At 31.5% G+C, this 22,514-nt stretch overlaps 2 protein-coding genes across 2 annotated transcripts in view; both read right to left on the bottom strand.

Moving 5' to 3' along the window:
- LOC142343262 (uncharacterized) overlaps positions 1-22,514 on the bottom strand; it is a 225,840-nt gene that overhangs the window by 84,658 nt on the left and 118,668 nt on the right. The window lies entirely within an intron of this gene.
- LOC142343108 (uncharacterized) overlaps positions 19,033-22,514 on the bottom strand; it is a 27,376-nt gene continuing 23,894 nt past the window's right edge. Inside the window, exons 4-5 of the mRNA XM_075394795.1 lie at positions 21,043-21,626; positions 19,033-19,820 (exon numbers count right to left, since the gene is read on the bottom strand). Of these exons, the coding sequence (XP_075250910.1) occupies positions 19,188-19,820; positions 21,043-21,626 (1,217 nt within the window). The 3' untranslated portion in view covers positions 19,033-19,187. The remainder of the gene's footprint in view (positions 19,821-21,042; positions 21,627-22,514) is intronic.

Below are 22,514 nucleotides of genomic sequence, written 5' to 3'. Positions count from 1 at the left end.
TTTTGTAGTGAAGTGAAACTCATGATGAATAGCCAAAAAATGCCGTGGAGAATAAAGGTCCCCGCGTGGAGAATTTTTTCTAGAACATTCTTTTTTCTAGAATATTCTGACATGATTTTTAACTTAAAATTAGTTATCATTTCCCAAGTAATTACATGTTTTAGAGTAAAATAATAATTAAATCCTTCTATTAAATTGAATGATTTGTATAATCTATTAAAAATTAAATTAAGATTTTAATAAATACTCACTTTACTAGCTAATTTTTAAGGGTATCTTATATTCGAAATTTTCACTTGTTTGATTTCTTTCTGTTAGTGGTGGTGGTTTTCATTGTCAATGGTGGTGGCCATTTTAGCATGACATGCACTTTTCATTCGATCTGCTAAGCAGTTGGGGAACCAAGGGCGGAGCCCCTTTCACTGATGTGTAATGCGATGTTAAACCAAGATTGTTGACTTCTTGTACTATTAGTGGTTGCTAAATATGAAAGAAAGCGAACAAAAAGAGCACAGTCAAAAACATTGATATCGGTGGAAACAAAGTGATTAGTGTTTTTCTGTGTCTTCTTGAATATAATGCTTATAAACATGCTCTCTGAATTGATTTCTAGTATGACCATATCTATATTTATGAAGATAAATACATAGTCTACATTTCCTATTTCTAAATCTATATATTGATATATGTTTATAAACATTACACATACTACATGTTAGATATTGATCAGGATCAGAATAATGATATCCCAAATGCTCTATATAATCTTTCACTTTGACCATATTTTTACATACATAACAAGAAAATTCTAATTCTTTACAATTATTACAACATTCTTTGAAAGGTTTATTTATAAATTTATTGCATTTCATTTTCGTTTTTCGAAAAATTATTATTTGATTATTTCCCTAAATAAATACATCATGTCTCAATCAACTAATACTAGTGTCATAAACTTCTGCGATGTCTGTAATCTATCCTTTGAATCAAAGAAGGGTTTATACAGACACCAATCTTATGATCTCAAACATAAGGAACTAATGGAGAAAATGTTTGAGTCTGAAGAAGAAGAAATTTTGGAGAGGGTGTATAATCCGGATGAAGATGATTATTTTATTAAAACTAGGGCTAAAACTAAAACAGAAACTAAATCAGAAACTGAAACTTTTCTAAGATTAGGTTTATATGTAAAGATTGTCATGAAGAATTGAGAAGTAAAGTAGCTCTAACTACTCATTCTTATAGTCATAATCGTTAGTATCTAGAAAACACAGAAGACTTCGATATAAACTCCAGTCAGAACATGAGAGAGTTTTATATTACAGATAAAGGTGGGAATTACATCGAAGACATAGATGAAGCAACTAATTACTCTTTAGAAGAAACTAAAAACTGTTACCAGTTCAGAAAAGTTAAGAGTTTTAAATATAAGATCACGGCTGAATGTGATTATAAGAAGAGAACCAAAGAAGAAGTTAAATTTATTAAAATATTCTTCAATAATGATTATATTAATAATAATTCAATATATGAATATGGTGACTTCAATCGGTGGCTAGATTTCGAAAACGAAATATATGAAGGTTATGGTTAAGATTTTGAGTTTCTTGGAATAAGAAGTTTTCAGTTAAACATTGAACCAACTAAAGCATCTATTGGTAGTTATATAGATTTACCTCCTGATCTCAAAAATTCTAAATCGATATTAAAAATACGTAGTTATAAATACAACTGCTTACAACTAACTATTTCTGCTTGGCTACATCCCGCCCCACACCATGGAACTCGAGAAAGTAAATATGTAGATAAACTAATTGAACCAAGACAACAATATGAAGATGATTTTGCTTATATAATAAGAATACAGAAATTGTATAGTATTAATATTTGGGTATACACACCTTGTGGTGGGGGCAAAGTAGAATTGTTTAAACAAGTGGACAATTTTAATAAAGATAGAAAAGATTTAAGAATACTAGTTTGGGGTAATGGTCAAATAGAACACTGTGCCCTAATAAAAAATATAGAAACCCTGTTAGAACGATCAAATAAAAATAGCATAAAATATTATTATTGTGATAGGTGTACCTTTTGGTTTATCTCACAAATTAAATATGATAAACACGAATGCAGCACCTCATTCAAACCAGAGATTGTTTGTCCTAAGAAAAAACGTATTACTTTTATAAATGAACACAAACGTCAGAATATAAAAAATATTATAACTGCCGATATAGAATGTTGCATTGTTGAAGTAAAAACTAGTGACTGTATATATGTAATAGCTGAACATATTCAAATAGCTGTGGATTACACCTGGCAAGGTAACTTCAAGCACTACTTCGGTCTAGGCTGCATCAAAAGTTTTGCTAGAGATCTATTAGAAATAGAAACTGAGAATAACTTCAAGCGCAACAAACAAATGATATTTACAGAAGAAGATAAATTATATCATGAAACCAATAACACCTGTCATATCTGCAGCAAAACATGTATTAATAAAGTAAGAGATCACTGTCATCAAACTGTTAAGTATAGAGGACCGGCATGTAAAATATGTAATCTAAGATACAAAGAACAAAACTTCATTCCAGTAATATTCCATAAGGCCTGGCTATGACTTCAACCTACTATACAGTGAACTCTTCAAACAGAATAATGATAAAAGAAAAGTAGATAACATACCCCTAGATGCCGGTAAGTCTATGATGTTTAGCATTGGTTGTCTCAAATTCTTAGATAGCTATAACTTCCTAGCTATGCCTCTAGATCAAATGGGAAAGATATATGGATGTAAAACTAAAACATTATATCCATATGAATACTTTGGTTTGGATGATTGGGCAACCACGACAAAGTCGTATGACAGCGAAGCTGCCAATGGTAGCAAAGCTACCTACCAAGAAGTTATAGGTAATCTAAAAATAGAAGACTTTAAATCCTCTCTACATAATAAATTACCAACACAAGAAGAAGTAGATAACTTTAATAATGAAAACAGTAATAAAACTGGTAAAGATCTAACTATAGAGTATTTACAAAATGATGTGGAAATTTTAGACTATTGCATGAAAGAATATGTTAAACTAAGTATGAAAGAATTCAAGCTCAATCCACTACATTACGTTAGTCTCCCCGGTTATAGTTCTGATTGTTGGTTAATGTCAAGCGGTGTAACATTAGATACATTACAAGATAAACAAATGCTAGATGATTTTGTTGGAGCAAAGAGAGGTGGTATATGTGGAATAATGGGTGATAGATATATAGATAACAGTGATGGTAACACCATATGGTACATAGACGCAAACAACCTATATGATTATGCAAGGATGCAAAAGTTACCTTATAAGGACTTCCGGTTTACTACTACTACTCTTGATACAATATTGAATACTCCAGATGATAGTAATCATGGTTACTATATAGTTTGTGATATTGATTATACTAATGAATGTAAAGAGAGAACAGAACAGTTAGCACTAATGCCTAATAAGAGAAAGATAAATGATAATGAATTAGGTTACAGAGAAAGAGATGGAGGCAAGGCAAGATCAGGGAAACTGCTTCACAGTTCAGAGAAATTAATCTTAGACCAAAACAACAAAACAGAATATATATGGTTCATTATAGGATGTTAAAGTTCTATGTTAAGATGGGAGTAAAAGTAACAAAAATACATAGAGTAGTTAAATTTAAACAAGATTATATATGTAGAGATTATATACAAAACAATACAAATAAAAGCGCAACAGCTAAAACTGAAGCAGAATAGGATGTAAGGAAATTAATGAATAACTCAATATATGGAAGAATGTGCATGAATCCTCTACACTTCTTTCAAAGCAAGTTCTTGCATGATGAAGAAAAGATAATGAAAAGTGTAAGTAAACCAACATTTAAGAACATAAATAGATATAGAGATTATAGCCAAATAGAATATATAAACAAAAAATAGAATATAGCTCATCTGTATATGTAGGAGTAACAATGCTCGAACTTAGCAAATTGCATATGTTTGATGTCTTCTATAATATTCTACAACCATCCCTCAAAGATCTAACACTTCACTATATGGATACGGACAGTTTCGTTTTAAGTTATAGTGACGGTAAAGTTAGTGATGAGCATATGGACTTAAGTAATCTATACATACCTATAAAAACTTATAATAAAGTCCCTGGCAAGTTTAAGCACGAGCTGGGGAGTAGGATTATTGAGCAATTTCTAGCATTGTCCCCCAAAACGTATAGCTTCAAAAATTATCCTAAAAACTCTAAAGAAAAAGGAATAAAGAAGCATAATAATGTTAGGCACATAGATTATATTGATGCATTAAAGAATAATACACAGAGAACAGTAGATGAATGCAGAATACAAAAAGTTGTCGATAACATGACAACAACAAAAACAAATAAGATTAATTTAAATATATTTGATGATAAAAGGTTTTACGTAAACAATATAAAAAGTTATCCTCATGATAAGAAATTATATTTATTTAAAAGGGATTTGTTAAATAGGATCCGAGAGCGGACTCCGTCCGTGGTTATCCAACAGACTTCATCTGTGGCAAGCCAAGCGGCTTCACCGATTAAGAAACTATATAAAGATAAAGATGTAGATAAAATGATCTGCGAACAGACTTCGTCTGTGGCAAGCCAAGCAGGTTCCCTGATTAATGATATTACAGAATTAACTATAGATAGCAATAGAAAATTAATAGAAGCAGCTATTGTATTATATAATGAGTTATCTGCGAAGCAGTTGGAGTACCAAGGACTTCGTCCCATTCACTGATTATAATTAGTTATTTTAATTAAAAATTATAGATCTAATTCATATAAAAAATGACTAAACTAGAAACACTTATAGAATTCAACAATCTAGAAAAACAAAACAGAAAAAACAGATTAGAAGATAAACTAAAACAACAAGAATACTATGGTGGCATAGAAGAATTATTTGATCCTTTAACTAAAACACTAAATGCAAACAATGAACCCAATCTAGCATAAAGTGAACAAACATTAAGAGCAAAAGATTGGCAAAATCAAGAGTTAGATAAACAAACTAAGATGATAGAGCAAACTAGAAACAGGGCATTAATGAAACCCAATTTGACCAATGAAGTCGTGGAGGAAACTCAAGATATAGCACCAGTTTATGTTGATACAAAAACAGCCAAACTTCTTCATGACATGGGGGCTCAAACTAATCCACAATTAAAATTAAATCTTGTAGATTTGCCTACTAGAAGATATAAAATGAATGATGTTGATATAATCCTAGAGCAGGGCGCATTTTTAGTTAAGGATAATATATATGAATTTTCAGATGTGTTTATAAACTTTCTTACTAATCCAAATATAAAATATGGTGAAATCGAGGAAGATGGAAACAAAATTAAAAGGTTTTTGCTAGATATTGGATATGATTTCGGAAAAGGGGATAAAAAAAGTGCTAGATATAGAGCAATAAAACGTATAATATGGGTAAAAGATAAAGTATATGGTAGGGGATTAAATAGCAACCCAGACCCAAATAGTTTAATAGAAAGAATACAACTATTAATACTAGAAACAAAAGCTGGTCATGATGGATTACATGATGAAATGCTAGATATATCTAAGCAACTATTATCTATGAATACTATTAATTAAGACCAACTAGATAATTTTGTTTTTAATTATGGTAAATGAGCGAAGCTATGACTGTGTCCATAAATAAAACGATAGAAAAACAACAACAACAACTAGCTAAAGAAGTATTCAGTCCTCGAATAACAAAGCTTAGAAAAGAAAGAATAATACCATTATAAAAAGATGAAACATGGTCAGCTGATTTAATTGATAAGTCATCCCTAAGTAAATACAATAATAATTATAGGTTTATATTAACAGATATAGATATATTCACAAAATATGCATGGGCTATTCCATTAAAGAATAAATCTGGTTTATCTATAACTAATGGTTTTAAAATAGTATTAAGTGAACATCCACAAGGTGGCTCTGAACCTAGAAAACCAGAAAAGTTATGGGTAGATAGAGGTAGTGAGTTTTACAATAAAACATTTAAATCTTTACTTGAAGAATATGGAGCCGGCAAAGCCGCTTCAGGGATAGAGCTATATTCTACTTATAGTGATTTAAAGGCTGTGTTTATAGAGAGATTTAATAGAACATTATTACACATAGTTAATAAACCAATGTTCATCAATGGCAATGGTAATTGTGTAAATATATTAAATGATGCTGTTGTCACATATAACAATAACATTCACTCAACAATTAATATGACACCAGTTGATGCTTCTAATAATCCTGATAAAGTTAAATACACTTTTAGTTTTAAGAATATTAAACCTAAACTTAAAGTTGGTGATTATGTTAGAAATGTAGATAAACGTAATATCTTCTCTAAAGGTTACACTTCTAATTGGAATAGAGAATTGTTTAAAGTTAACGAAGTTCTAAAAACACAACCACCAACTTATTAAATAGGAGATGTTAATGGTGAGATAATAGAGGGTAAATACTACGAACAAGAATTATTAAAATCTCAGTTTGATTTTGAATCTAATAAAAAAGTTTTGGAATCATTAAATATAGACCTCCGATCCTTAGTCTAATTACAATTCTAAGTCTAAGTCTTATTGTAAGACTAATTATAAGTCTAATTACAAGACTAATTATTATTCTAATTATATGTAAACAAATACAAAGATGACAAGAAATAGATTCAATCAGGCTAAACAAGCATCATCAAACATTAGTCTATCACCAAGTAAGGCCGGTCAATTATTCCTAGAAGAAAATGATAATATTGATATGAAGGATACCTATAAAATTACAAATGTACATCCTCCGATAGATGAAAAAGATGTTGTTAATAAAGAGTATTGTGACAATAACTTATTATCCTCTTCTAATAAAATAGACATTATAAGTAAAAAACATAACTGAACTAAGAAAAGGTGACTGTGATAAAGTTACAACTAAAACGTTACAACTAAATGAAACACAAGTTAATGAAGAACTAATTAATGAGTTTATTGAATCAACAATTGAAGTCAGAAATATTGTTAAATTTTGTAATAAAGTTGCTGCTGATACTATCTCTAAATAAAATCAATTAAAACTAGAGATTGATAATAATAAGTTTAATCAGAATATCACTAACATACAACTAGATGAAATGTTTACTAAGGGGTTAAAGGAATTTGAAGAAATTAATAAAAAGAGTAATTCTTTTATAGATGAAGCCCTTTTAAAGAAAAAAAGGACAATAGTACAATATATAATTGCTATACTTTTACGAAGTACGTTACTTGATAATAAAGAGAAAAACAGACTTGAGATGCATTATGGTTTTAATCAAGAAGATATAACAAAAGAAATAGAAAGTTTTTTTACTAATGAAAATGACCAATCCAACAGCACCGAGTGAGAGATTACTATATCCAGATTTATCATCAGTATCAGAAGGATTAATCCGCGACGCGGCCGAGAAACAGATCAGCAATGCTGCAACTGCCAATGAACAGTTGTTAAACGAAAAGATTCAAGCTAATAGTAAATTTAACAACAATATTAACATTATAAAAGATATTAGAAATTATTATGAAACTGAAACTAATAACTAAAATAAGAAGTTAAGTAGATATAAAAATTATTTTAACGTAGCTGAGATAACAGAAATTGTATTATCATCAATAGCAACAACGGCAACAACAACATCAGTTTCATTAACAGGTATAGGATTACTTAATTCTATACCAACAGCTTTTGCTACAGCAACTGTTTGTGGTTCATTATCAAAAACAATTAATACTAAAATTAGAAACAAAATTTTAAATTATTCACAAATGTATTTTTAAGTAAACAGTTTACTGATAAGTTTAATAAACTATATACTAAATCAATGATTGATAATAAAATAGATAATGATGAATATAATGAATTTGTTAAGCTATATGAAGAATATAAGAAGAACAAGAAGAATAAGTTGAGTATTTTTTTAGATTAAAGATATTAGTGCTTAGTAATAACAATGTTTTTTGTAATAATAATATTAGTATTAATATTTATCGATAAATATATAATCATAATCATAGCTATAATCATAATCATAAACATAATATAATCATGGATATAATCATGGATATAAACTTAATAATAAACATATTCATAAACAAAAATATAAAAATAATCATAATCATTATCATAATCATAATCAAATAGTTATCTTTTCTTCGTACCTAAGTATAACCCTCTACCTTTTTGTACTACCTTTGTACTTTCACCAGTAGTTGCAAATTTAATTAAATCAGGTGTAGCCGCTAGCGCTGCTTTAGGGTTTCTAATGCTCTTTCTAATGCTCTTACTAGATTATTAGCAACTTTCTTTCCAAAATTAACCGTATCTTTACCAACACTTTTAAAGAAATCTTTAAGTCCCTCTGCTTCTATTGTTGCATCAGATACTGTCATTGATTTAGTCCTTCTACATAAAACACAATTACCTTTTAACATCTTAATTCCTTTTGAAGTAATAGCTCCTCTTATATTAACAGTACCAATATAATATCTACCTCCAACACAATATGAATTAGTTTTGAACTTTTTTTAAAGACTCATATCTATATATAAAAAATAATGGAAGTTAAAAAGTATAATCCATTTGTTATTATTAAGCTTAAACCCAAGCCTAGGCCTAAACCCAAGGTTAGACTTAAGCCTAAGATTAAGCTTTAAGCTGGAGGTTTATCCAGGATGGATGGAGTTCTATCTCTAGAGAATAAAAGGAAATTAGATATTATTTATGCTAAAGGTTTTGTTAATACTAATAAGAAATAGTTGGGTATTAACAAGAGTAACAATTAGAGCTGACTAGCTATAAGTATAAGTATAAGTATATGGTTATGTATAAGTATAAGTATATAATTATAACAATAACTATATTATACTATAATTATAAATTATCGCTAGAGTTATATCTAAAATTATAATTATCGCTAAAGTTATATCTTTGACTTAAATTATAACTATGATATAATATCAACCATCTTATTACCATCACCATTAACACTAATAACCTTTCCAGTTAATACTAATGCATGACATATTACATCAGCAACTGCAGCACTAAATTTAAAATTAAGTTGTATTGGTTGTGGACCTATATGATCACTTTGATATCTAGTATCAAATACATATATTCTATAACTACTCTTGAATGTTCTATGATTTATATATGGTTTTATATTATGTGGTAGCCCATTATAATCTTTATTAAAGCTAACAATCGCTTTAAAAGCCTCATTATAATTATTGGTACCATAATTAATATTCATTCTATCTTCGGGATAAAACTCACTACCAATCTTACAATAACATTCAGTAACATTCATTACATCAAATGCACTTGCATCATGAGTTTGTTCATTAACATTATTATTTTCATAACCAACTATTATATATTGTGGTCTTTCCATACCACTTTCCATATCTAGATCAAACAAGAAGTTAGTAGCATTGGGTACATTCTTATAAAATTTCTTTCTTTCATAATAACTAAAGTCTACATTATTCTTTTTATTTAATCCTTTCTGCACAATAATTCTATTATCCTTACTAGGATTAATTATAGGTACACACCATGATATATCTCTAATTTTTATATTACCATCATTGGCAACTGCACCAGGATTAGCATTAACTCTATATAGAGCTCTATCATTATTATTCCTTTTTAATATTAGTTTTAATCCTAAACCATATATAATCCTTTCTAAATCATTTACGAAACCAAATAGATCACTCATCATAATCATCATATACATATGTCCTCGTTGTGCAACAATATGGTCACGTTTAAGTTGACTATCTCTATTGCCCTGATTTCTAACAAAACCAATCTCATATTCATCAACAATACTAGTTAATAACTTATACATCAATAGATTAGGATGACAATGATCTATATGTTCAATAGTCCTGACACCACTAGTTTCAAGTTTAATTGAACTAAACAATGCCATCATACCATAATTCACTAATCTGATATTAGCATCATTAGCAAATACACCATCAGCATCATCTGATACAACAAACTCTATCTCTAGATATGAATCATGTATATTTAAGTGATTCTCTTCTCTATTGAGTATGATATTAATATTGGTATTAACCGTATTCATTGTTGCCAGATTATTTGGTTTATACTTTATAATCTTACTTTTGTGTATATCATTATTGTAAACATAAGTTGTATCCAAATTAAAATCCATTTTTATAAGATAAAATTTAACTTTTAATTATCCGCGAAGCGGTTGGGGTACCAAGGGTGGAGCCCCTTACACCGATAACTAAGACTATGGGACCTCGGCCATCCGTGAAGCGGTTCCACCAATCAGGGAACCTGCTTCGCAGATCTTTCACCATAATTATGACTATAACCATAAATATAATCTAAAATTTGAATATAAAAAACGACAGAAAATTTAATATTAAGAGAACTACAAAATATACATGATGCTTTAACTAAAACTAAAGAAGAACATACACTTAACTTTAGAATGTTAAAGCCAACAGAAAAGTTTAATTTTAGTGAACCTATACTTAATACAACAAAATTAGGTTTAATTAGATTATCTGTTTATAATTCGGTGTTTAATGTGAATAGGAGAAATAATCAATTCATATATGCTAGTACTGTTATAGAAGATGATGAAGCTTTACCTCGGGCTCTTAGCTCTGACCCTAACCTTAACCCTATCTCTACCTCAAGCCCAAACATTACATCTATACTTAATCATAATTATAAAGGAATCCCCTTGCTATATTCAACTATTACACCGGGAGCATATGAGTTAACTGACATAGCAGAATAAATAAAAGAAGAAACTGATGGTAATGTTATAAAAGAACTTGATAAGAATACGATGAAATGTTTAATGGAAATAAAACAAGGAGCACTCAGCTTTGATATAGAAAACTCACTAGCCTCATTACTAGGATTTAGAAAAATAATTTATAAAAAAGGTAGATATAAATCTCAGAAAATTATTGATTTTATGGGTTTCAATAATATTAACATTCATTGCAATATTATATCTGGAGCTAAAGTTAATGGTAAAGATACAGACATACTATATACTTTTAATCTAAATGAACCACCAGGCTATTTGATAAATATTATACCAACTAATATCTTATATCAAAATGTAACTGAAGATTGAATAGAATATATTGAATTTCATATTAAAGATGAGCATGGAAGACCTATAGACTTCAATGGTGATGTATTAAGTTTTACTTTACATCTGATTTAGACTTAGACTTAGACTTAGATTTAGGCTTAGACTTGGGTTTAGACTTTACTTACACTTATACTTAGACTTAGACTTATAACCACTACTTTTATTTATACTTACACTGATACTTATACTTAATTATAAAACTCTCCGATCCCAATTGATTATAAAACTCTCCGATCCCAATTAATTCTTAGTTTACCATTAATATTTTTATTTTTAGTTATATCAATTACAATGTAATTATAAGGCTCTTCCCATACCTTATTTCATATATTAGCAAAATCATTATAACTAAGTTCAATATTATTAAAGAAATCTTGATATGTCGATGCTAGGACTTTACCTCTCTGTTCAAATAAAATAAATAGATTACAGTTCTCTCTAACACTCTGCCTATCCAGAGAGAACAGGTTTTGATTAAGATATATCATATTGCAATTGTAATGTCTACCCCTACAAAAGTATTCATTAATAACTGGTTCTTTGGCTCTAACATCATCGAATATCTTTAGTTTCTTTAAGTCTTTGGGTAGTTTATCGGGAGATGGTAAATCTTTTATATCTTTAATAAATTCTTTAATTGCTTTAGGGTTTATTCTTTCTAATCCGTTGTCTGCTCCGCAGCTTCCCTGATATTGATCACCAGTAGGTCCAATGATGTATAGCTTATCAAAATATATACTAGCTAGAATTAGTTTTTTTAATAAGATTGTCTTACCACACTCACTAGAACCAGATATTATACATCTAAAATTATCTGGGAATGTGGCTTCAGTAATTATATCATCATCATTTAGCCATGAATATAGATCATCATTTATATTAACAGAGATCGGTGAATTTGCAAACGAGCTTCGCTCGTGGTTAACCAAACAACTCTGTTGAACCGCTTCGCGGATGCTGTTAGTAGGACTATTACTTTTGCTATTACTATTATATTTACTCCTTTGATTTTTTTCATCAAATAGATACATAAAATTATCTCTATCATTATCATTATCATTAACATTATTCGCAAAGCTACTTTGTAGATCATTATCATTATCATTATCATTATCATTATCATTATCATTATCATTATCATTATCATTATCATTATCATTATCATTATCATTATCATTATCATTATCATTATCATTATCATTATCATTATCATTATCATTATTAGCAAAGCTACTTCGTAGATCATTATCATTATCATTATCATTATCATTATCATTATCATTATCATTATCATTATCATTATCATTATCATTAACCTTATTCGCAAAGCTACTTTGTAGATCATCATCATTATCATTATCATTATCATTATCATTATCATTATCATTATCATTATCATTATCATTATCATTATCATTATCATTATCATTATCATTATCATTTTCATTATCATTATCATTATCATTATCATTATCATTATCATTATTAGCAAAGCTACTTCGTAGATCATTATCATTATCATTATCATTATCATTATCATTATCATTATCATTATCATTATCATTATCATTAACATTATTCGCAAAGCTACTTTGTAGATCATTATGATTATCATTATCATTATCATTATCATTATCATTATCATTATCATTATCATTATCATTATCATTATCATCATCATGATCATTATCAATGACATTATCATTATCATTAGCATTATCATTAACATTATCCTTATCTTTATCACCACTTCTACTACAACTTAAACAAAAACACTCATTATATATTCCTGGATATTTACGTTGGTTAACTAGAATATTCAAAGCAATGGTAATTCTAAATCCTCTATCAATAAGATAGATCATATACAAACAATATGCCCCACAATAAGATTCATCATATTGTTGTATTCTCTCATTAGAGCCTAGATCAACATATTCTTCTAGGAATAATGGTGGGGTCTCAACACCAAAACTATCAAAGTAATACACAGGACCACCTTCTCTTCTTATAACTAAAACTCAATGTGTACCTTCAGTTGGATGTAGGTTTACCATAATGTTGAAGTTAGGTTCACTTACCATTTCTGGTTTATCATCTCTCATTACTATTTCAATTGGAGTTAGACTTATATCTTTTATTCTGATATCACTCATAGTTATATTATCAATAATAAATTTATTATTGAATTCCTCAAAAGTTAGGATGAGCATTTTTATATAATAAATTTATTATATAAAAATGGAGATAGGTAGTGCAGTTTTTATTCTTATTTTTATAAGTGTAATTTGTTTTATAATATATAATTCAATACCGAGTAAATACACAAAACTAGAAGAAAGCTTTGGTGGATTTATGAATAGGAGTCTAGTTAGATTTGAATATGAAAAGTCACCATTACATACTATTGTTTATGGTGGAACTGGTACTGGCAAAACATATTTTATTAGACAATACTTAAAGTTATACTTAGACCATGATCAAGTTCAAGATCAAGATCTGCGAAGCAGTTTCACTGATCAAGTTCAAGATCAAGTTCAAGATCAAGTTCAAGATCAAGACCAAAGCTCCATAGTTATAGTGTGTAAAGATGACAGAAACTGGATAGATCCTGAGTCTAATAAATTTTATACCGGTTTTAATAAATGTGATATAAATATGATCACAAAAAATAATATGCATAAATTTCAAAATTGTGTTATAGTACTTGATGATATGGGTGATAGGTTAAATAAGGATATAGGTTATTATTTTACTGAAGGTAGACATTATAATATTCAAATGATTGTAATGTGTCATAAACCAGCTCAAAAATTTAATACGGCAAGAATGAGTTGTGATACTATTTATTTAACAACTTATAATGGACCTGATCTAATTGAAAACTTTAATGAAATATATAAATGTGAACATGACTTCAATAAAAAAAATTAGTGAGTTAAATAGTAACTATTATAATCGTACAGATGGAATGTCAGATGAACTTAGTTATGGTATAATTAAATATAAAAAACGAAAATACTTTTATTATTATTAGTAGTAATAGAACAATGATATATGATTCAAGAGTTGGTTTCCTTGATTTAAAAGTTCTTAGTTTAAAAGATGATTTAGAAAGACAAGATATAAATAAACTTATAGCATATATGAAACCACTCATGATAAATGCAACAGATAGAAATGTTATTAATCACGATAATTATCAGTTTTATTTTAATAAATTTCTTAATTTAAATAATATTAAAATTCAGAATGATGTTCTAACTAAAGAAATGATTAAGGGAAAGGGTATGAAAAGTTTATCAACTATTGGTGGAATTATAAGCTCAGGTTTAATTATATTTCGTTATATTTATCCTGATATAATATCAAGAAATGCTGGGAGTGTAGCAATGGGAGCAAGCACAATGTTGAGTAGAGTAAATACATTAGTTAACGTTGGATATGGAGAAGAGTTGGAAAGTGAAACACGAAGTAGCTTTGCTAATAGTGAAACATGAGCGAAGCCCAATCTGCGAAGCAGTTTGGTAAACCACGAACAAAGTTCGTTCACTGATCAATGTAGCTGTGACTTCGTCAATGAAGAGATGGGAATTTTGAATAGAAAGGGAGGAAAATTTTTAACCAGACTATATGGAAATAATGAAGAATTTAGAGAAAAGATTATAAATTTTGTTAGAGATAAAAAAGAATTAGATTTTGAAATGATTATGGATAAGAGATGTAAAACTAATACACTCAATACGTTAGGAAATAAATATTTAACGGAGTGTATCACATCTAAAGATAATACTAAAGATTTAATTGAAATCATTGCTAAATATTACCCCGCGAAGCAGTTCCACTGATGGACAAAGTCCTATGATTAGGTAAACATTAAAGTTTACCCTATTATAAATGCTTTTAAAATGTTAAGAGTGTAACTATAAATATGGAAACATTGCTGTTTTAAAATATCATTATGAATTATGTCATAAAGATAAAACTGATAAATGTATGTGTGGTAAAATAATACTAAGTGGTATTTGTGCTAATAATTTTTCTCCATGGGGTTGTTCTTTAAAAAATGAATCTAGTTCTAGTTCTAGCTCTAGTTCTAGTTCTGGTTGTGGTTCTAGTTCTATTTCTAACCCTTGTTCTAGTTCTAGTTCTAACCTCAATTCCAGCTCTAGTTCTGGTTCTGGTTCTGGTTCTGGTTCTATCTATGACTATAACTCTAACTCAGATCCTAACCCCAAACCTAACTCAGATCCTAACCCCAACCCTACCCCTAACCTTATCCCTAACCCTAACCTTAACCCCAGCTCAAAAGTATTAAATAGATGTTGTAATAAGTGTAATTTTATAAAAACACTAAATAATTTTGATGAGGGTAAGTATACATGTAGAAATTGTACTTCAGCTAAAGTTAGTTGTCCATATTGTGCTTCTGTTGTGAGATATGATGGGATAAGGGCTCATGTAAAGAAACAACATCCAAAAGTAGAATTAACTAGAGGATTTAGTAGAAATCTGGGAAGCAGTTACACTGATCTGGGTGAGAAAACAATTAATACTAGAGCTGTAAGTCCATTAGTTATTAGCCACACTGGGGATCTTCGAAGCAGTTATACTGATAGTTGTTCATGTACATACTATAATTTTGTATCATTTCTTATTAATAATGGAATAAATATAGAAAAAGTAAAAGAAAATATAAATTTATTGAAGAGTATAGATAATTTGAAATAAAAAGTATAAAAAATTTTAAAAAAGTATCAAAAAGAGGGAATCACTCTTTAAGAGCGAAAAAGAGCAATCTTTTCTACTGGGGGATCACTCTAAATAAGAGTGAATCACTCTTTAAGAGTGAAATGTAAATTTTGCTTTGATTTTTCGATTTTTTTTGTTTTATTTTTGATTTTAATTGATTTTTTTATTGAATATAGAGCTAATATATAGTAGTGGATAAAACAAGGATTCCAACAAACAGTAAAATTTGTCCCGATTCGACATGTGCGATTAGCGTTAGGAGAAAGGGACAAATTTTACTGGTGGTTGGAATCCTTGTTTTATCCACTACTTAAAGAGAAAAGAACACCTCATTCAATAAAAGATGAAAAGCAATCAAAAATAAGTGCAAACTACATTTTTTTTAAACTCCCTTGTTTCCAGCGCCGTTCAATTGTCGACCTTCTAGTTTGTTCCATTTCGTGCTATTTTTGGCAATAGCATGATAAAACACAATCAATTGTTTGCAAAACACGACCCCAGTCTGCTCAAAGGGGGTTGGTAAATGGCAGCGTTTCACAGAATCTGACAGGACTACCTGCATTCTCGAAAGTATGATCCGGTCTCATGCACTGTCTGTATAGTCATAGCGTGCTCAAGAGTCCGGATTATTTTGTTGCGTGATATGGATAGACCGAAGAGTGCCCTTTCCAGAGTTTGTATGGTCTGATCAGAAATTCTTGCGGAGTCTACAATTTCTGCTCAGAACTCCGACGTCCAACCACGGCCAATCACCCGAAAAAAAACGAAAAACTAACAAACCCCCTCCAAAAATCGCACAATTATTTAAAGAGCACTTAATCTTTTTACTTGATAAACAATAACAAACACGCTAAAAAGTAAATTTCGGCAATTGTTGATTCGCTCAATTTTTTGGTCTTCATAATTTTACTGAAGATCGGAGCTGGTTTGGGTCGCTAAACTCATCCTGGGGGTTTGGGTCGCCAACCTCATCCTGTGGGGTTTGGGTCGCCAACCTCATCCTGGGGGGTTTGGGTCGCCAACCTCATCCTGGGGGGTTTGGGTCGCCAACCTCATCGTGGGGGGTTTGGGTCGCCAACCTCATTCTGTGTGTTTTGGTCGCCAACCTCATCCAGGGGGGTTTGGGTTGCTAACCCCATCGTGGATAGAGCCGTCAAAAAACAATTTAGGAGCTCTAGACTGATTTTTGAAAAACATTGCGGAATTTTTTATTTATAGTAAGGAAACCCAGATTGAGGTCCCAGGCGGAAGTCACCTCTGATCAGACCGAAGCCGAACATAATAAAAATTCTGCTAGCATAAAGTAAATATATTACAGCTATAATTTAGGTTAGAACTAAGCATTAATTTTAGTTTCGGATGATCCGAGGATTTCCCGCGATCATAAATCGTATCAGAGGTGATTTTTAGAGGACAGTCTGGACAAAGGTCTGGGTTACGTCTAATCAGAGATGGTTTGGAACGCAGGAAATTCTAGTCAGAGATGACTTTGAGCGCAAAAACAATTTAAGAGGCGGTTAATGACCTAAAAAGTATAGTGTTTTTGGGCGAGATGTTTTGATTTGTTAGAAATTTTTATTTACTGTTCTACAAGGAATGCATATATACAGAGTAACGTTTTTGAAAAGAATTCATTAAAACCATTGTCACTGCTAATTCATTGTTTAAACCTGCCAAACTTGGTACTCCCAATGCGCAACCCAACTGTTTCTGATGACCCCTGAGCGCGGCCCATTCTGTCTGATCAGAACTAGTTTTATCCCGAACATCAGCCTGGGTATGAACAACGATAGTTCTGTAAAAGCTACCCGTTTCCCAAGTTCAGACCTTGACTTATGAAAAGACCGTGTTTGACCAAAAAGTGGTATGAAAAGACCATTGTCGACTTAAATAACCCACGAAGACTTTAGCTGGTCCTAATTGTTCAACTAGACTTTGATTCGAACCAAATTTTTGATGCTTGACTTTAGCTCAACCTAAAATGTTGACACTGGACCCAACAAAAATGACATTCGCGCTAAAAATTGGCAAGTGCTTATAACGCAGTCAACAAGTTTTGCTGTTCCAATTTTCTGATATTTTGTCAAAAAACAAAGTAAGTTTCTGATATTTTTTCGAAAAGCGAATTGCGCTATTATGAATGTATTTAAAACATTTTAAGAATTTTGGAACTCATTTTTAGATACTGAATTTTAGAATCAAATGAACTGTATTATAACACTAAATTCAATGCCGATAAAAAGTTGATTGTTAGAGTTTTGTTAACTAGATGAATTCAGCCAAACCAATTCGGAATATAGGTTACTAGCGAAAACTAATTTATCTTAAGAATTCACTGCTCCTAAGATTTTCTTTGCAAAACTTCACCTGTTTTTGAAAGTGGACTGCCTTTTGCAACGCTAGTTTGGTGTTGCTGGTAGATGTTAACATCTACAAAAAGAAGTATGGAAAAGTTAACAATTATTAATCCCACAAAAAATGCCATCCTCGACTCATGAAAAGACCATGCTCCACCTTAATTTGTTATGAAAAGACCTTATCAGGACCCATGAAAAGACTTTACCTCGACTTTAGCTAGGAGCTGGACCGTTTATTTATACCGAATATTGGGCATCCCTACTAGAGTTATAAAGTCTTTTCATAGGCCGAGGTGTAAACTTGGGTCAGCAGTTAGGTGGAAAAGACTGCAGTTTTCAGGAAAAAATTATTAGAGCAACACTTTGCTCGTTATGTTGATTCTATGTAAACACCATTATAGTGAGAGTAAAGTTTGGGACCTTTTGCGGGTTGCGACCCCACAATCTCTTAATTGGTTGCAATCCTGTGCTTTCCACTGAGCCAACTGGTCCATATTGCGAGAGTCTTACTATGCTTTCTTATATTGAGCCACCACTTCAAGCTCCGTCTTATGATCACAACTTATTCACTAGAGTGTATACTCCAACAAAAATAAACACAATCAAAATCGGCTCCTGTGATTCATATTGTCGATGCTTTCTTTTAATGAGATAAAACCGACAAATGTAAAAATTTATTTTAATTTCCTTTCTTAATTAATTTTGTTTTTAATTCTACATCAAGTTTACCAAGAATTGTAATTCTGACCAGCTCCCATCGGCGAATATCACTTTTATGGTATTGATAGTTCAATTGTCGCAATCGAAATTTGTTTACGCAGAACTGTCGGCATACAGTCCGTATTTGATCATGCGCAACATGTAAACAAACCATCCTTTGAACTCATCAAACGACATATCTAATTCTCCGTCTGTTTCGGCATAACTTTGAAACGACACCTCAAATTTCTTGTTATCCTCTTCCGCAAAGTTGAACTCGAACAAATTCGACTCAAAATACTCTTTGATCAACTTTTTGGCCTCTTGCACGTTTTGAATGTTTCCGTTGACTGACTTGCCAGCCTTGTTGAACAAAACTTGAACCTCGTTTTCTAGCAACGCTTCATTGTCTAGTAAAGCGCTGGCTCGTTCTTGCAGTCGCATCTTGGACTCGTTCCCTATATCCGGTCTCTCAAGCGGGGTTTCGGTTCCATCTTGATCCCGCTCCTCGACGTTCGGATCCTCATCGTCATTGGATGTTGCGACTCCTGCCCCGTCTCGTGTGAGACCCGAGGCGCCCTCGAACGCGGCCGGGGCAGTGTATGGCTTGCCATATATGGTAGTGGTGCCGCCATAAGCGGACTCGGGTGATAGTTCATTCTCTCGGATTCCCTCTCGTAGGGCACTCTCTCGTCTTTCGTAAGATTTCAGCTCTGCTTCTGTCATTCCATCTCGAATAGAAAGAACCTGTGGAAAAAGGAAATTTTGAAAACAATTGAAATGATGCTGACTTGCTTTTGATTTTCTATTAGGTTACCCATAGTTTTTCGTCATAGTTTCTCCTTTTTTGGTTGTTAAAATTTTTTGGATCTATTCTGTTTCGCCCACCCACCCCCCCCCCCCCAGCTTAGTGAGCACAAATTTTTTATGACTCCCAGACGCACGTGCTATTTTCTTACATAGTAACGTGCTTTATAACAACATTTAATTTGCAACTGGGGGTCATAAAAAACACTGGGGGGGGGGGGGGCGAAACAGAATAAATCCATGCTTTTTATGCTTTTTAAATCCATGTTTTTATGCTTCTTTGCGACTAGAATTTTTTTAAGTGCTTGTAACAGGTCACTGTTAATTGCTGATGAAAACTGATTGCAGGCATCACTCGACTAGGCTATATAAGCCTTCTGATGTCCTCCCAAATTTAAGTGATGTGTTTGTATTAATAACAATAACATGTTCTTAGTTAGATTTGAAGGCCGAATTTATTATTTATTATTTTTAAAACCCGTGTACCAAATGACTTGTGGTAATAAAAATCATTTTGACAAACAATTAAAGTTATTTTGCTCGCTGTTTCCTAAAAAAGATAGATGCTCGGACGCACTTGTCAACAATTCAAGAAAGAACAGTTAAAGAAGCCAGATTATGTATGTGATCTTGCGCAGCATCGGATGCAAGTCTCAACTTCAAAAACTTGTTGCCGTAATATTAGAACAAACTAAAGAAAATTTGTTTAACATAATATGAGGCTCAGAGCCAAGGCAAAAATGAAAAAGATGTCAAAATAAGAATCAAACAAAAAAAAAGACGGCAATTCGAAACATTAATAGATGACAAATTCTACTTTTGTTATAGGCATAAGACTCTTTAAAGAAGTGTTGGGGAGGGGGTGTCTAAGGAGGCGCACCTATTGTGAAAATGATAAATAGTTAATTCGAACCAGCATCTCTTATTTGCATGCTTGGTGAGCTAAACCATTACACCACCTGTCTTAAGCTCTCGAACTTGGGTATCTTGTATAACCCAAGATAATTATATTATAATGCTCTTTCTTGTTCTTCAAGGCTTTGTCTATCTAAATATATTAAGGATGATTTTTTCCACAATTTTTCCTTTTTTGCCCTGGACAACATGCGCGCTCGCTCTCAAATTTAGCGAAAATGAGGACCAAATTCGATACAGTTCTAACCTGGCGACCACTTTGGTTCTTGACACCGGAAGACCCTTTGAATCTGAGGACATTGTTGACGATGTTTGTAGCTCCTAGACTCCCTCTTTTAGTGCTGTCCTTATTTGTAGTTGCACCCCCTCCCCCTCCCTGGCCAGAACTGGAATCCCGCGTCGTGACGTAATCCGGAGGGAGGCCGAGGTACTCTTTCACGATTGACGTCAGAGTTTGAAGTGCAACTTGGATGTCGTCCGAATCAATAACCTGGTCAAAAAACCCTGGCTTTTCCTGGTTGACTTTTACATACAAGTCACGTCTGCCCATTACACGATTAACTTCATCTTCGGACATTTGGTAAAATGACCTCAAACGATCTCGATGAACTTGTTCATTTCTGGGCAATAGCAAGAGGTATCTGGGTTCGAAAAAGGACTTTTTGAAGGACAAAATGCCTTCGTATTCCATATGGGTGACGCAAGCTAGTCCCTCGCTGGCAATGCTGTCTATGACGTCATACATGATACCCATCGTCCGAATGCCATCGCTGTATGTGGTCACAAACCTCCCCTCTTGTATCATATTGACGAACTCCTCGGCAGAGAACCCTGAAAATTAATAAAACATTGAGAGCTGTTTCAAAAAATGAATTTAATCGACCACTATCGTCTGAGAACAAATGTTGGATAATTTGTGTAAATAAAATACGGGATCATTAAGGACCAAAAATTACATATCTGAAGGGGGGGGGGGGGGCTAGGTGCAAACAGACTGGTTATATAGGACCGGGGGGGGGGGGGGGGTGGTCAAAAAACAAAAAAGATTCCAGAAGTTTAATGGGATATTTTTCATTTTTTGTGGACAAAATCTTAAAGTTTTATGTTTTCACTTTTTACAAACCTTTATAACTTTTAACACTTTTACGAAGTTTCTTTTATGAGATATATTTGCAGACTGTTTCAATAGAGCAATAGAGACCGCAAAATTTCTATGCAACCAGAAAAATTATAATTTAAGCAAAAAAGTATAACCAGTATTATAAAAAAGAAGAAAAGAACTCTTATTTCATTTCTCAATAGAGAACAATAGCAAATTGGAAAAATGAAAAAAAAAATGTTCAGAAAAATCTGTTCACATCAAACTCAGTTTTTCAAAATTTCAAAAGATAAAAAAATGGTTCTGATTTCCGTGGCGGCTGAAAACTTTTTAGATCTGAACACGGCGTTGATTTAATTTTAAAATCACATTGCGATTTTCTGAGATAGTCCCATTTCAAATTTTTGTTGGATAATATGAGTTTCCTGACTAAGTCAACAACTTAACCATTCAAACACTCAACCAGCTTTCTATTTTAAATTCTTTGCCCTGGGTATCGGTATCTTATATCGCGCTATTGCGTTTGTATCTTTTCAGGGCAACACTTAGCTCTGAATTTTTGAATGCCCAGTTTTTCACTTCATTTTGTTTTTTTTTCTTTTCTTGTTTGGTTTTCTAAC

This window comes from Convolutriloba macropyga, chromosome 7 (genome assembly GCF_964194025.1).
Source record: "Convolutriloba macropyga chromosome 7, txConMacr16.3, whole genome shotgun sequence".
Classification (NCBI taxonomy): Eukaryota; Metazoa; Xenacoelomorpha; order Acoela; family Convolutidae; genus Convolutriloba; species Convolutriloba macropyga.
The sequence above is the reverse complement of the archived record's forward strand: the minus strand, read 5'-3'. Positions and strand labels throughout refer to the sequence as shown.